At 41.8% G+C, this 15,072-nt stretch overlaps 1 protein-coding gene across 2 annotated transcripts in view; it reads right to left on the reverse strand.

The window, feature by feature from the left end:
• Positions 1-15,072, reverse strand: part of ARID5B (AT-rich interaction domain 5B) — a gene marked incomplete at its 5' end in the record, with an annotated part of 189,140 nt that overhangs the window by 16,356 nt on the left and 157,712 nt on the right. For both annotated transcript variants that reach the window (XM_082854706.1, XM_082854705.1), the window contains one exon: positions 10,710-10,807. In XM_082854706.1, coding sequence (XP_082710832.1) covers positions 10,710-10,807 — 98 coding nt within the window. The remainder of the gene's footprint in view (positions 1-10,709; positions 10,808-15,072) is intronic.

Consider the following 15,072-nt stretch of genomic DNA (forward strand, 5'->3'; position numbering starts at 1 on the left):
AAATCATAAGTAGAAACCTCTTGTTATTTATCAAAAAGAAAAAGGGCTAAGACACCTCATCTATTCTCAAATTTAAATTCAGGCTGGATGAAAACTATCAATAAAACATGGAACCTGCAAAGTTTCTTAAATACTATAGCAAGGTTCAAAGGGGGTTGGGTAGGGGGAGTGGGAAGAAAACAAAAATGAGACAATAAGGGAGCTCGACAAAGAAGAAACTGCTGTTTGGCAAGCCTTTTTTGGGTCAAACAAAGAACTTGCTGTAGTTTACAGCAAGACGTACACACTTGATTAGTTTGTGCCTGAGGGTGTTTTTACACTCAACAGTGTAAACTCCAACTTCTATTACTTACAACTTGCATTTAGAGGCAAATTTAAGAATTTTTAACTAGAGATTTTTCAAAGGCTGTTGTTTATTTTTTTTTAAACAGAAACCAGTTTTTCTACTCCAGGGCCTGGCTGGGGTTCTGTTTTCCTTTTTAAAAGTTTCTTGAAAAATCCAGGCATTGGAAAGTTATGAGAGCATTTTGGGCATGCTGAGTGATACGGAGGGAGGCTCTCGCTTATGAAATTACCTGACTGTCCATTGGGGAGACATTCTCTACAGATCCTTTGGGGAGACATTCTCTACAGATGAGAAGCTGCTCCGGGCATAGGGTGTTACATCCACCCAATTCAGGTGCCTTATAAGAACGAGCCTGATGGGGTATCACTGGAAGAGCAGCAGCAGTACCTTATTGAGTCTGCCTAAATCTCAACACTTTGTGTTAGATTTGGGGGGTTGCTGGTTGCTGATAAGGGCCAGGTGGCCTTCTGTGGGTGTGGGGAAAAGGGAGATGAGAGCGCCTGGGTGGCGGTATTACAGACGCGTTACCAACAGAGTGCCCGTTGGCCAGAGTCCCCATTACCAAGACAGTGTTTACAAAGGAGACGCAAGTCCATAGACTGGTCGAGCCCACCATGGGTGAGGGTGGGGTACGGTCTACCCACTGGACGTCAAGGCAAGAGACTGAACAGACACTGAGAGGATAAACTATAATGCCTGCCTTTGGTGTATCCAATTTGGAAATTCAGCCTGAGACCCCTCCTGACTGCCCCTTCCAGCAACTCATTCCCTACCTCTTTGTACACATTTCCTAGAGAAAGCTGTCCTTTTGGTTTGGATTTAATTTAATTCATTCAACCCCTAATTCTTGAGTCCCTGGTATGTTCACGACGCAGTACTGGGTGCACTGGTGAGTCTCAAGGGAAGCAATACCACAAGGTCCTTGCCCTCAAATATAATTTCTTTACTGTTTCTGAGTTCTACAGCGGAATTATTTTAGGCAGTGTACGATGATCCATCTTAGGTTCTAACCGAATCTCTTTAAGGTCCGGTTCATAAATTGGTACAACCAACTGTGGAGAACAGTATGGAGGTTCCTTAAAAAACTAAGAACAGAACTACCATATGACCCAGCAATCCCACTCCTGGGCATAAATCCAGAGAAAACCGTAATTCAAAATGATACATGCACCTCATTGTTCACTGCAGCACTATTTACAAGAGCCAAGACATGGAAGCAACCTAAGTGTCCATCAACAGAGGAATGGATAAAGAAGATGTGATACATATACACAAAGGAATATCGTATACATATCGCCATAAGAAAGAACAAAATAATGCCACTTACAGCAACCTGGATGGACCTAGAGATTGTCATACTGAGTGAAGTCAGTCAGAGAAAGACAAATCTAGAACATCACCCACATGTGGAATCTAATTTTAAAAAATGATAAAAAATGAACTTATTTACAAAACAGAAACAGACTTACAGCTATCCAAAACCACTTATGGTTACCAAAGGGGAAATACGGCAGGGAGGGATAAATCAGGAGCTTGGGATTAACGTACACACACTACTATACATAAGGTAGATAACCAATGAGGACCCACTGTATAGCACAGGGAACTCTACTCAATATTCTGTGATAATCTATATGAGAAAAAATTGAATATATGTATAAATGAATCACTTTGCTGTAGACCTGAAACTAACACAACATTGTAAATCAACTATACGCCAATAAAAAAAATCCAGTTCAAATTCTAGATCCCCCCGCACTGGAAGACTTTGCTTATTCCATTTGGAAATTCTCTCTTCTTTCTCTGATCTCTGTTGAACTTATTATTTGTATCTATTACTTCCTTACCTAAGGTTTTTATAGCCTTAAATATTTAGCTCTCTTTCACGTATGTATGGAGTATGAGTCAGATCACACAAGATAGGGTCACACCCAGCAACCCCATGACTGGGCACATACCCATAGAAAACCATAATTCAAAAAGACACATGCACCCCAGTGTTCGCTGCAGCACTATTTACAATAGCCAGGTCATGGAAGCAACCTACATGCCCACAGACAGACGAATGGATAAAGAAGACGTGGTACATATATATACAATGGAATATTACTCAGCCATAAAAAGGAACGAAACTGGATCATTTTCAGAGATATGGATGGACCTAGAGACTTATACAGAAGGAAGTCAGAAAAAGAAAAACAAATATCGTATATTAACGCATATATGTGGAATTCAGAAAAATGGTACGGATGAACGGTTTGCAAGGCAGACATAGAGACACAGAGGTAGAGAACAAACGTATGGACACCAAGCGGGGAAAGCGGGGGTTGTTGTTGTTGTTGGTGGTGGTGGTGGGATGAATTGGGAGATTGGGATTGACATATATACACCAATATGTGTAAAATAGATAACTAATAAGAACCTGCTGTATAAAAAAATTAAATTCAAAAAAATAAAAAATTTAAAAATAATAAAAAGAAAGCAAATTTTAGAAAAAAAAAAAGATAGGGTCACAGCACCTCCCAGTTCTAATGAGTTGGTAGTAGTGTGTTGTACGGGTGCCATATTGAGAAGAACTGTGAAGCTGAGCCTGGGTTCTCGGGAAGCAGCGTCGTGTTCCCTTAGCGGTCTCTGCCATGAATGTGGTAGCATGGGCACCTCCTCATTTTTTGCCAGCCCTATTCTTGATAGACGTTCCAAAAACACCAACTGGCTCTTGAGGGCAGCAGCAAAGGAAAAAGGCAGTGAGTCAAATGGCGCATCTACCCGACCCAAGAAAAAGAAACTGGCCGCCAATTTCAAAAGTAATCTTAGGCTCTGCTGATAGACTGACACTGCCCACATCCCAAGAAATACTATGTGCCACATCTGGGATAGCTTTGGGTATTCTAAGTGACACAAACGGGAGGCATTTACATGAGAGCAAGCCAAACTGGTGAAAGTCCATATATCGTGCTCTGAGGCTTGAATGAATGGATTAGGAAGACTTGAAGTGAGAGAGGAGCTTTGCCAAGTGTATGGAGGCCCATCACCGAGAAAAAGGAGCATGTGGAATGAGTCAGCCCCAAAAGGCAAGGCAGAGTCAGTGGGAAGCCACAGGTGTGCTGCTCAGTACGGGAAGAGCGTACAGGTGAAGAGTGCCTTCAACAGTGGTGTTTCTTCGTTGCCTTCGCACCGCAGGGCGATTAAGCAGAGACGGAATTATAGCCCGATGCCAGAGACAGTTCAGTCCTCATGGAACACAGCAGCCCACAGGCGTGTTTAGTTTAGTTTACATAAAATATTTTCAGAAATTACTGGAGCCAGTATTTGTAAGTCGGGTGATTTCACATAAAAATTATCTCCAGAACACGGAAGGCGTGGAAGACGGAGACTATATCCTTCTACGGCAGTAAGTGTCGCTGATCCCACCGGGCCTCTCTCGCGCCCGGCTGTGTGTTTTGCACTTTCCAGCCGGGCCACACCTGTGCTCACCCATGCTACCTGCCCCCATCGACATCTGAGTGTGTGACCACTGCTTCTCCAGTGACCGGGTGAGAGGGACCAGTTTCCTAAATTTCCTGTCTGTTGCTGACTGATACTTCTGTAAAATACCATAAAAAGGAATTAACAGGAAAATGAGAAATTTTAAAAGACATACAAAATGCAAGCCCCCATTAAAAAAAAAATTCAACAGACGAAAAATGATTCTGGCAAACTGCCATGTAAGTGTATCGGTGCTTATGCATAGCTGCCCCATTCACAGAGCACAGATGGGCCAGAAGAACCTCACTTGAGTAACACTGTCTAGAGGATCGCTAAAGGATCCCCGCAATCTGTGAGCCCGGCCTGTGGCCTCCTCAACCGTGTGCTGATTAACTGAGTCCCTTAGAACCTGGTGTATGTCTGGCATTTACCTTGCAGCACATGCTTATCTTATTTAAAACGTGAACCTCTCACACACCGCCTTCCACCTTCAGAGAAAAAAAGGCCGAAGCTCCATCTGACTATCACTGGGCTTCTGCCCAAACGCATGGGGCTTGGGTGCAGCTCACCCCAAGTCACTGCCCAGGAAAACGCCTCAGCCAGGCGGCATGACAGTCTCACCCCAGGAATGCTTGTGGGAAAAGGGTAGAGGGTAGACTTTGAAACTGGGCATTGAGTACATAAGAAGGTGAGGCATAATTGTTCATTTCCCCCGCAAACAAATCCATTTGTTTATGATTTTCTAACTACTCAGAAAAGCACATCATAAAGTACTTTTGCCTTAATGCTCCTTTTAAAATCCCTAGGAACAACTTCATGTGCTCCACAGACACAGACCATGTAATTTATTCAGGAAAATTAAAACCAGTAATCTGGTATTCTGTGTAAAGATTTTTTTCCCCCTTGCATGTGCTTAAAAAACATTAAAAAAAAAAAAGAAAAGAAAACAAATCTGCATGTGAAAACAGTCTTTAAAGTGAATTACTAGTCCACAAAAATCAAGCTAAGAGAATTCCACTAAAGTAACCATTTTCCTTTTTGTTCCTTTACTGATAAAAGAAAGTTATTCGGGGCAACTTCAACGAAGAGTTGAACGAGAAAGAAAATGTTCCACTGAGAAGTGTCCCGCACAGAAGGAGGTGGGCATTTTTCTTTGCATTATAATCTACAGTAACTTTATCTATAAATCCTGAACAAGAAGTGTCCAGGATAACCACACTTCATAAGCTTTGCTGAGCTGGAGACATCTACATAGCAACAGTCTTTCGATGGGGAAACATTAATGCTTTTTATATTGGTGATCATCTGTAACATGAGCAATTAAGTACAGTACTAATGGACTGTGGCCAGGAGCCTGGTACTAATATTAAAAACTGACAGAGATGAATAGGTTTGGAAGCAAAACCAGGCTGACAAAGACATTTTTATGAAGTGCTTGGACCTATTTGATTTAAACCAATCAGAGGCAAGTTTGGACCCGTCAGGCCTTCAGCGACAATGATGCATTCACAGGCATTGTACCTACCATTCCTGCTCTGCCTTAAATAAAAACAACATTGATTCTGTTCAACAACTTGCACTTTCATTATTACACTCATTAATAAACCAAAAGTGCCCAACTAATATATACAAGTAACGTTTACTGAGGGAACCGGCTACTTTTTTCTTGTTGGAAAATGAAAACATTTACTGGAAGCATGAACCACACTGCATGAAAAATAAATCAGTGGATAATGCGCAGTAGATCACTCATTGCTTCTTCATCGTCTAGGAAAGCAAAGCTGGTGGGAGGGAAACAGGAAAAGGAGCCAGTCCCTATATTAGAGTGAAAACGAGAGCCCAGGTGAGCCGGCAGCAGAGGGGGAACTCCAGTCATTCTCATCTGGTTTGGAAGGCTTTCAACATTGCCAAGGGCATCTCCAGACTAGATGTTTGCTCACAAAACCCTGGCCCTTTAAAACTCCCTGAACCTTCTGGAAGACAGTGGCCTTTCACCATTCTAGTCACCTCTGTTTTCATTGTGTTAGCACAGCCTGTAAGTAGCAAGAATGAGTGAAGTCTGCCAAAATCACTCAACACAGTTGCAGTCAAGAGCTTCAGCCTTTTCTTTGACCAAAGCGTAACTGGTTCAAGTCCCTGGACAGATCTGAGTGTATACTCTTCCCTTCTTTGGTAGAACCATCAAAGAGAAGACAGACATCTAGCGCAGTCATTCCCAGACATTTCTCCCCACCACAACACACAGGAGTATGGGTGACTCCTTTAGAGCGTGGTTCAAATGAGTGAGGGTGGCATTACGGTAAGTAGAGTCTGATTTCTTTAAAAAAAAATACCAATATTTGCAGATGACTGATTTAACTATTAGAGATTACTAATTATTCATGACATCCCTTGTATCTGACCACAACAATGCAAGAGGGACTTAGATGGCGAAAGGAAATGCCTACTGTAAAACTCTTAGAGGAGAACACAGGCGGAACACTCTTTGACATAAATCGCAGCAGTATCTTTTTGGATCCACCTCCTGGAGTAGTGAAAATAAAAACAAAAATAAACAAACGGGACCTGATTAAACTTAAACGCTTTTGCACAGCAAAGGAAACCATAAGCAAAATGAAAAGACAACCCTCAGAATGGGAGAAAATATTTGCAAATGATGTGACCGACAAGGGATTAATCTCCAAAATATACAAACAGCTCATGCAGCTCGGTATCAAAACAAAACCAAAAACAACCCAATCAAAAAACAGGCAAAAGACATTTCTCCAAAGAAGACATACAGGTGGCCCAAAAGCACATGACAAGATGCTCAACATCTCTAATCATTAGAGAAATGCAAATCAACACTACAATGAGGTATCACCTCACACCAGTCAGAATGGCCATCATCAAAAAAGCTACAAACAGTAAATGCTGGAGAGGGTGTGGAGTAAGGGGAACCCTCTTGCACTGTTGGTGGGAACGTAAATTGGTGCAACCACTATGGAGAACAGTATGGAGGTTCTTTAGGAAAACTAAAACAGGGCTTCCCTGGTGGCGCAGTGGTTGAGAGTCCGCCTGCCGATGCAGGGGACACGGGTTCGTGCCCCGGTCCGGGAGGATCCCACATGCCACGGAGCAACTAAGCCCATGAGCCACAGCTACTGAGTCTGTGCTCTAGGGCCCACAAGCCACAACTACTGAGCCTGCGTGCCACAACTAATGAAGCCCGCGCGCCTAGAGCCAGTGCTCCGCAACAAGAGAAGCCACTGCAAAGAGAAGCCTGAGCACCTCAACAAAGAGTAGCCCCCGCTTACTGCAACTAGAGAAAGCCCGCGCACAGCAATGAAGACCCAAAGCAGCCAAAAAAAAATAAATAACTTACTAATTAATTAATTTGAAAAACACAGACTCTTTAAAAAAAAAAGATACATGCACCCCAGTATTCACTGCAGCACTATTTACAATAGCCAAGACATGGAAGCAACCTAAATTCCCATTGACAGAGGAACGGAGAAAGAAAATATGGTACGTATGTACAATGGAATATTACTCAGCCATAAAGAAGGACGAAATAATACCATCTGCAGCAACATGGATGGACCTGGAGATTATCATACTAAGTGAAGTAAGTCAGAGAGAGAAAGACAAATATTATATGGTATCACCCATATGTGGGATCTAGTTTTAAAAAATTATAAAAATGCACTTATTTTACCATAGAGAAACAGACTTACAGATATCAGAAACCACTTATGGTCACCAAAGGGGAAATATGGCGGGGAGGGATAAATCAGGAGTTTGGGATTAACGTACACACACTACTATACATAAGGTAGATAACCAACAAGGACCCACTGTATAGCACAAGGAACTCTACTCAGTAGTCTACAATGGCCTATATGGGAAAAGAATCTGAAAAAGAATGGATACATGTATATCTATAACTGAATCACTTAGTTGTACACCTGAAACAAACAACATTGTAAATCCACTATACTCCACTGTAAAATAAAAATTAAATTAAGACAAAGAAAGGAAATGCAAATGCCAAGAACGGGTTAAGGACCACGCTAATCACCCTGGAACAGCTGTGCTCCAACCTGGGTTTCAGGTTCTGTGCAGAGATTTCTATGTTGGGGGCCCGTGGGGCGCCCACAGCTGACTACTGTCTCTCAACTGCAGATCCACTCTTCTGTGCTCTGCTTGGTGATGCTGGGACCGGGACAACATAAATTACATGTCTCTCTTGTCAGCTGTCTTCCTATTGGGGTTCTGCAAGTGGGGCCCTAGCAGGCCAGGGGAAGGGAGAAGGGACCACCTTCCCTTTTGCTTGCTGTTCCTTTCAGTGCCAACCCAACAGTGACGTAGCAGCAGCAGTTGGTTCCACCCTGTCGCGTCTTTCAACAATCCCTGAGTAGTTTCAGTGCGTTTCCTCTGAGGTCTGGCCCCAGCCACAGAGCATACCTCTTCAGGACTGCGCCCAGCTCCACGGTGCCTCTCCTCTGAGACCCTGAAGGACCAGTACTGGCTGGGCGCCTCTACCTATGAGAGATCTGAACCCCAGTTTGGTGAGGTCCACTCTCCAAAATTCTGGGTGGTGATAACCTACCTTCTTTTCTCTATTCCTTCAACCCTAGGAAACCTATAGTTACTGCCTCCATAGTAGTGGATTGCTTCACTCCAACGCTTGTTAAGCAGTTCCCTACAGTAAATTCTCTTTGTTGAATACTTAGTGTGGATTTTTATTTTCCTTCCTGGATCCTGACTGATACACTGACCGAACAAATTCTAGATTTGGAGGAGTAACCGACATAGCTTTTCAAAAAATGTATTCCAGTGGGAGACTAAACCTTTATGAAGTCTGCTCCCAAGAATGAGAGAAGAAAAATCTCTGAAAATCTTTAATAATGTTTTCAGTTGCTAAAGTTGGAGGTATCTCTATTAGAATTTTCCATTTTGACTGACTGAAGGCATGTGGGATTCTACGACTCCAGGAAGAGGTAAATCATAAAACAAAAGTACACAACCTTCAAAAGAACATATCTTGGCATTTCATTTAAGATTGAAGCTATTTTTAGCCACACAACTGCTTGAGTAAATTAAACACACAGCCACACACACACACGTACCTAGTACTATGGAATCCAATCCTTTTTCTATCCCAAACCTTATCTGTTTTTTGACCATGCGATGCTTTCTAATACATTTGATTAATTTTTCACTCTAACTAGGTGAGCCAGCTCCCAGCTGAGATAACACTCCTTTTTCAAATTTTAATTGCTATCTGGTCCTTTAAGTGTGATGGTTCACGTGCTGGGGACGTTGGCACATGGAGCTAAGGGAGGTTCACTATCTGAAAGTAGAGACAGTGTTGCTAATGAAAATGTTTTGATTAAAGCCTTGACTCATAATCAAAACAAGATGACTATGGTACCTCAGACACTACAGAACACTCATGCCAGGTACCAGTGCCTTTTCATACTAGAACTTCAGTGCTGTTAAGTGTTAGGTACAGTGAGGGTGCGGGCTTTTGTATTAAATACTGCGAGAAATAACACATTTAAAAAATTCGTGCAGTATACTGCAAACAATGCTATGAAAAGTAATAATTTGAATTCCTGTTATCAATTTTTTAAAAATCCTTCTGCATTATAACACTGTCAAGTAAGGCAATCTCTTGGGAATACTTTGTGAGAATTTTTCGTAGGGTACTAAACCCAGCTCAATTTTCTATGATTATACCTATAAAAACATTCCAAGTTTCACTGAATGGCCATGCTAAAAGAGGCTCTGTGTTAAGTGCAATGCAGATAAAAATATAATTGGGCTCAAAAGAAATATGACTAAGAGTTGATGTGTGAGGTGACATTATCTGAAGATGCATTTGTATGATCCAGAGACGGGTGTTAAGCATGTGGGTTGAAGTTGGAATGGTAACTGACTATGTGAAGAGCAACCATTAAATTTAGCACTTGTGTTTTAGTTTTCAAAGGAGGAAGCTAACTGGCCCGTTTGCTCAGCTGACCGTGTCTTGACTTCATTCCATCCATGGCCATCATTAAAACACAGACACCTCTACTTGGATCTCACAAGCTCTGAATCTGAAACCATGAAGCCAAGTCGGTCAACACTACTGCAGGGAAATGCCAGTGATAAGGAAGTTGTAATGACCTAAAGAAATTAAGTAGGGGCTGGAAGTACAGAGCAAGGATAACGCGTGATTTATGCTAACTGGTCTCCAGCATTGTGGGTAACACAGTCCTAATGCAAAGGGGAAGAATTCCTGAGGATACAACCCTCATAGGAGGCCAATTTGGCATTATTTCTTGTTTGCATTATCATCACCTTTCTAAGAGAAGCTGAAATTATTAGAAAACCAAACCACACAGAGCTTGGCAAGAAAGGATTTCCTGGGTCGAAAGCATTAGAAGAAGAACACCAAGATGGGAGAAAACAATGGATCTTATCTGGGACCAATTTTCTTATTAAAGAAATGCTTACTTTTCAATGTTAATACAGTCAACCTTAACACTTTTCAATATTAATGCAGTTACATGGCAACCTCATAGTAACACCACAGACCCCAGAATCTCAAAGTTTTCCAGAAGCTGAAAGTTCTCATAGTAAATAAACCTACAGAGTACAGAGAACATATTGAATAATGTATGCTTGCGGGGGGAGGGGTAAGTATTATCAGGCAGGTGGTCACAGGATAAAACCAAACTAAACGAACTTAATCTAATTTCATCCCTTATAACCAGAGAAAGCCATGTTCCCTAAAAATCACAAGGCAGTATGCAAAGTAAAATGCCAGAGGGATATTTTCTGTTTCCTAAAAGGTCTTATGCTTGACCAATTAACTTCCAATGAACACACTTTTAATTAATCAACGACTTTCCAAGAAAGGATGCCTTACCTTTCATAATGTCTGCGGGTACAAGTGGCGGCACTGGTGCTCCCAGGATTACCGCCTAATTCATCATAAATATGTTTCCATTGACGGCGGGCTGTTATCTGAAAAAAGTGGCAGTGAGAAATTTAATCTTGCATCATAAGAGATTCACAGTGCCAGGATTCAATACATACGCAACAGTCTATTCTGGAAACCCAGAAACAGAGAAGTCCACATGAATACATGGGAGACTTACGGGCTTATAGTAAGATCTCACTTTTAGCATTTTTCTTTACAGTAAAAATGGAATTCTGCTCTGGGCTCTATATTTTGTCACCCTTAGCGCATTTTTATCTGAGGCATCTCCCTGGATATTCATGTAGTTATTTGCCCCCAAGGTCCCAAACTTACACTCTGTTCCTTTATGTCATGTGATAAAGCATCAAAATAAAATAAGACTTCAGCTAAAATATATCTTAGTGTACCAGGTGAAATGAATCAGAATTAACATTATTACTTGCTTAAGGGATATGGTAATGGTGGCTGAGTACACAGGTAAAGACAGAGTTTTCATAAAACATGCTTTTGTATCTTCTGGTTTTTCAACTATTGTGATGTGTTGCCTACTTTAAAGACTAAAAAAAAATTCCTACACAAATTAATTAAAATGATCAAGTTGGTTATGAAATTTATGGTCATCTCAGGCTGTATTTTTACGCCAGCTCCTCTAACCATCAGAACAAAACCAAAATCTGAAACTGTCTATGTCACAAGCTGTTTATTTTTCTTCACGTAGGTCAGGAAAATGGGATATCCATCAAATCCTATGAAAATTAACATATTCCAAAGTCAAAATGTAAGCTCTGTATTTTACTGAGTTGGGTGAATAAAAACAAACAGCTTGCAACATACCGAAAGTCATACTATGGTCTTGTTTTTTGTTTTTTCTTTAATTTTATTTTTATATATAAATTAAGATTTTACAAAATAACAGATGCACGATCTAGCAAATGATTCATTTGGAGAAACCACGTCACTTACTACATCTGAGCAATCTAGTGTTTCCTTGAAACTGGGAAGACCGAGTAAGTTCTGAGATCTTTGTGAACATTTCTAAACAGGGCTCCAGGAAAAAACTCTGTTAGTGGAATGTGCAGGGGGCAGGGCGTGGCAGAGGTGCCAGTGGCATTTAAACAGTCAGAACAGGAGGCTTCTTTTGAAAAACACCCGCAGAGCTGCCAGCGGAGTTCACTTAGGGGCTAGAGGCAGCAATGCGTGAAAAAAAATCTCAGCGTGCATCCAGGGGCTCTGTGATTGCGATCTAAGGAGGAGAAGGGTGGTTACATATCATAGGGTAAATGGTACCCTTTCCATCTCAAATAAAAAGAACCCCTTCATTTCCATAAACCCTTCTTAACAGACCCAGGTAGGACCTCGAGACAGTGTGAGTTTTGCATTGTTCAGTTTCCCATGAAGCATTCTTGAACCAATTTGTTTCAAGGGTTCTTGTTAGCCTGAGCCACCTCTTAGATCTACTAGCAGGTATAACTAAAAATCCTCCTGTATTTGCAGCTTGGTTTAGATTATAATAATAAATGTTTTTTCAAGCCCCTTTAAAAATACTGAAAATACATATTTTGGTAATTATTTTATATTTAGTTACAATCTCCCTCCAACCTTTTAAATATTACAGTTTCAGGCTGATCCATTCTAGACCTGTGTATCACAGAAGAATAAACAGGTTCCCCTTCTTCCAAGTGTCTACCTTATTCCTCAAAGCCCTTAGAATACTGAGTCCCTTGAAACAAATCTGCATATTCCCTTCCCTCAGGTGAGGTGCGGGCCCTGGAAAATAGCCTATGTGTGTTCCTGCAATCACTTCAGAAAGAAACTATCACTCTTGTCATTCTTGTATCTCTTGTGTACACTGTATTTTATATTTTGTAAACAGTTTTCATATCCATGATATCATTTAATCCTCCTATCAGCCTGTGAGGCAGATTATAGGAATCTCATTCACAGACCAAGGAAACAAGTCTCAGAGAGGCTGCACGACTTCCCTAAGGACACACAGCAGCAGAGTGGGAATGTCAGGATTCATACCGATGTCTTATGGTCCCAAGAGCAGACTTTTTTCCACTACATCAAAGCAGCCTCCATATCAGAATGACCTGATGAACAGTGTAGCAGGGTGACAATATAGAACTCCAGGAGCCTTTTGCTTCGAAGGAAGGAGATAACTGTGGGACCCATAGCTTCTGCTACAATTTCTCAAATTCTCACTAGTGGGAACATAGCATCGCTACTACGAGGTCAGCAAGAACGTAAGGGGGTGGGCTGGGTTACCAATGCTCTGAGATTTTACTCTCTTAAAGTAAAACCATTAAAACTGTGGTCCCTGCCACCCTGCCCACTTGTGTCTCTAGTTAGAACATAGGTTCACCATTAAATCACGGATAAGTCCCAATTATACCAGAATCCATCCATTCACTCACCAAACATTTATTGAATATCTCCCATTTGTTGGGTACTGTGCTAGCAGCTGGGTGGCAACAGTAAAAACCCAACACCCAAGATGACTGCATCCTAGTGGCAGATACCCAAAAATAAACAAATGACCAAATATATAAACAGAGTACTACTGACTGTGAAAAATATAATGAACAAGAGGCCACTGCTGACAGGGATATGTGTGGAAACTGGCCGTGTTCCCTACCCACAACCCATCATCCAGACTAGGGGATGCCCTGTTAAACACATGCCTATGACAGAAATGACAAAACTTCTTGGCGAATAGATAATGAATTATCAAAAGGAAAAACAAAAAATCTTCCTGACACTAGGACTGAAGCTGTGGCAGCGGGAAGCCAGCATCAGTCACCACTTGGCATAGTAAACCGTATGCAGCTGGCTAGGGGTCTGTGTCAGCCCCCCGCTAGCAGGTTCTGGTGTTTCAATACAGTTTTTACCAGTGGAGAAAAGACAAGGGCCGGGCCTTCAAGGAAGTGGGTTCTCAACTGTTTACTGAACTTCCACTGGCCAGCCTGGATGAATCAGGCCATTTTGAGATATTTTCTTTCCACAGGAAAGTCATAAAATGTGCTCTTTCCAACTGCTCAACGCCTTTAAGTACACAGTTCTCCTGGGTATACATCTCTTATTTTTTGTGCCCAGATGCGCTTTCAATTCAAACGCTGACCATAGGCTGTACAGCAAAGGAACGTCTAAATCCTCGCCTTGTCCAAACCTACAGGGGGTCTCAGAGCCCTGTGAGGAGAGATAGGAGGACGCAGCTGGGACAGCTCCTGGGCATCATGCCCCCACCTGTGTACATCTGCCTTCTGTACTAACAGGCTTTCGTCGTGCCTAGGCATGCATTGGCTTTGGGTTTTTATTCTGTTGTCCTCTCTGGATGTGTGTAAGCTTTAAACCCAGTCTCAGGCAGAAGCAATGTCTGCCTCCTGGTATCTGGCCCCCAGCCCCATTCAGCTGGAAGGTTTGATCCAGCCATGGGGTTAGCTTGATCAACTCTCTCATAAAGCCTCAGGCTTCCTGGACATGTTCATGTTTCAACCTGACCTTCTATTATTTTAGGTTTTTAAGGATACAAAGAACTCTGGCTGTGTGTTTCCTAAAGAAAATTCATCCAAGCAGTGGGATTCCTGACATCAACACATCTGCTGCTGCTTACCATTCTAGGACACTACCAGGTACAGAAGCGGAAGGGAGGGTGGAGGGTTGAGGGTGGGGTGATAGCATGAGAAGAAAGAGACGTCACCGCTTTTAAGGGTTCACAATCTAGCAGGATTCATAACGCATACCATTAACCATAAAGCAAGACGGAAAACCGAGTGGACCACACCCAGGTAAAGTAAACCAATGTAGGTGCATATGAAACTTAATCTCACTTTGAAGACACTTGATAGTTACTTCTTTCCCTAGTGTGGATAAGACCCAAGGAACTCTGTGAAAAGCACTCTACACCTATCATGTTCATGAAGTTTTCACTGCTTATGAATACAGTCGCCTCTCTGCATCCACAGACCCCTGCAGATAGCAAAATTTGCGGACGCCTAAGTCCCATATAAAATTTGCATATAACATATGCACGTCCTTCTGTATACTTTAAATCATCTCCAGATTGGTTATACTACTGAATACAATGTAAATGCTATGTAAATAGTTGCCGGTACTTGGCAAATTCAAGTTTTTCTTTTTGGAACTTTCTGGAATTAAAAAAATTTTTTTTTTCCGATCCAAGACTGGTTGAATTTTCGGATGTGGAACCCTCAGATACAGAGGGTAGACTGTACAGTGGTTTTCAAACTGCTTTTTAGAATTCAGGTGGTGTTTTAAAAGGTGGTGTGAAACTGACTCTCAACAATGC

The sequence above is a fragment of the Leucopleurus acutus genome, assembly GCF_964270905.1.
Source record: "Leucopleurus acutus genome assembly, chromosome: 14".
NCBI lineage: Eukaryota > Metazoa > Chordata > Mammalia > Artiodactyla > Delphinidae > Leucopleurus > Leucopleurus acutus.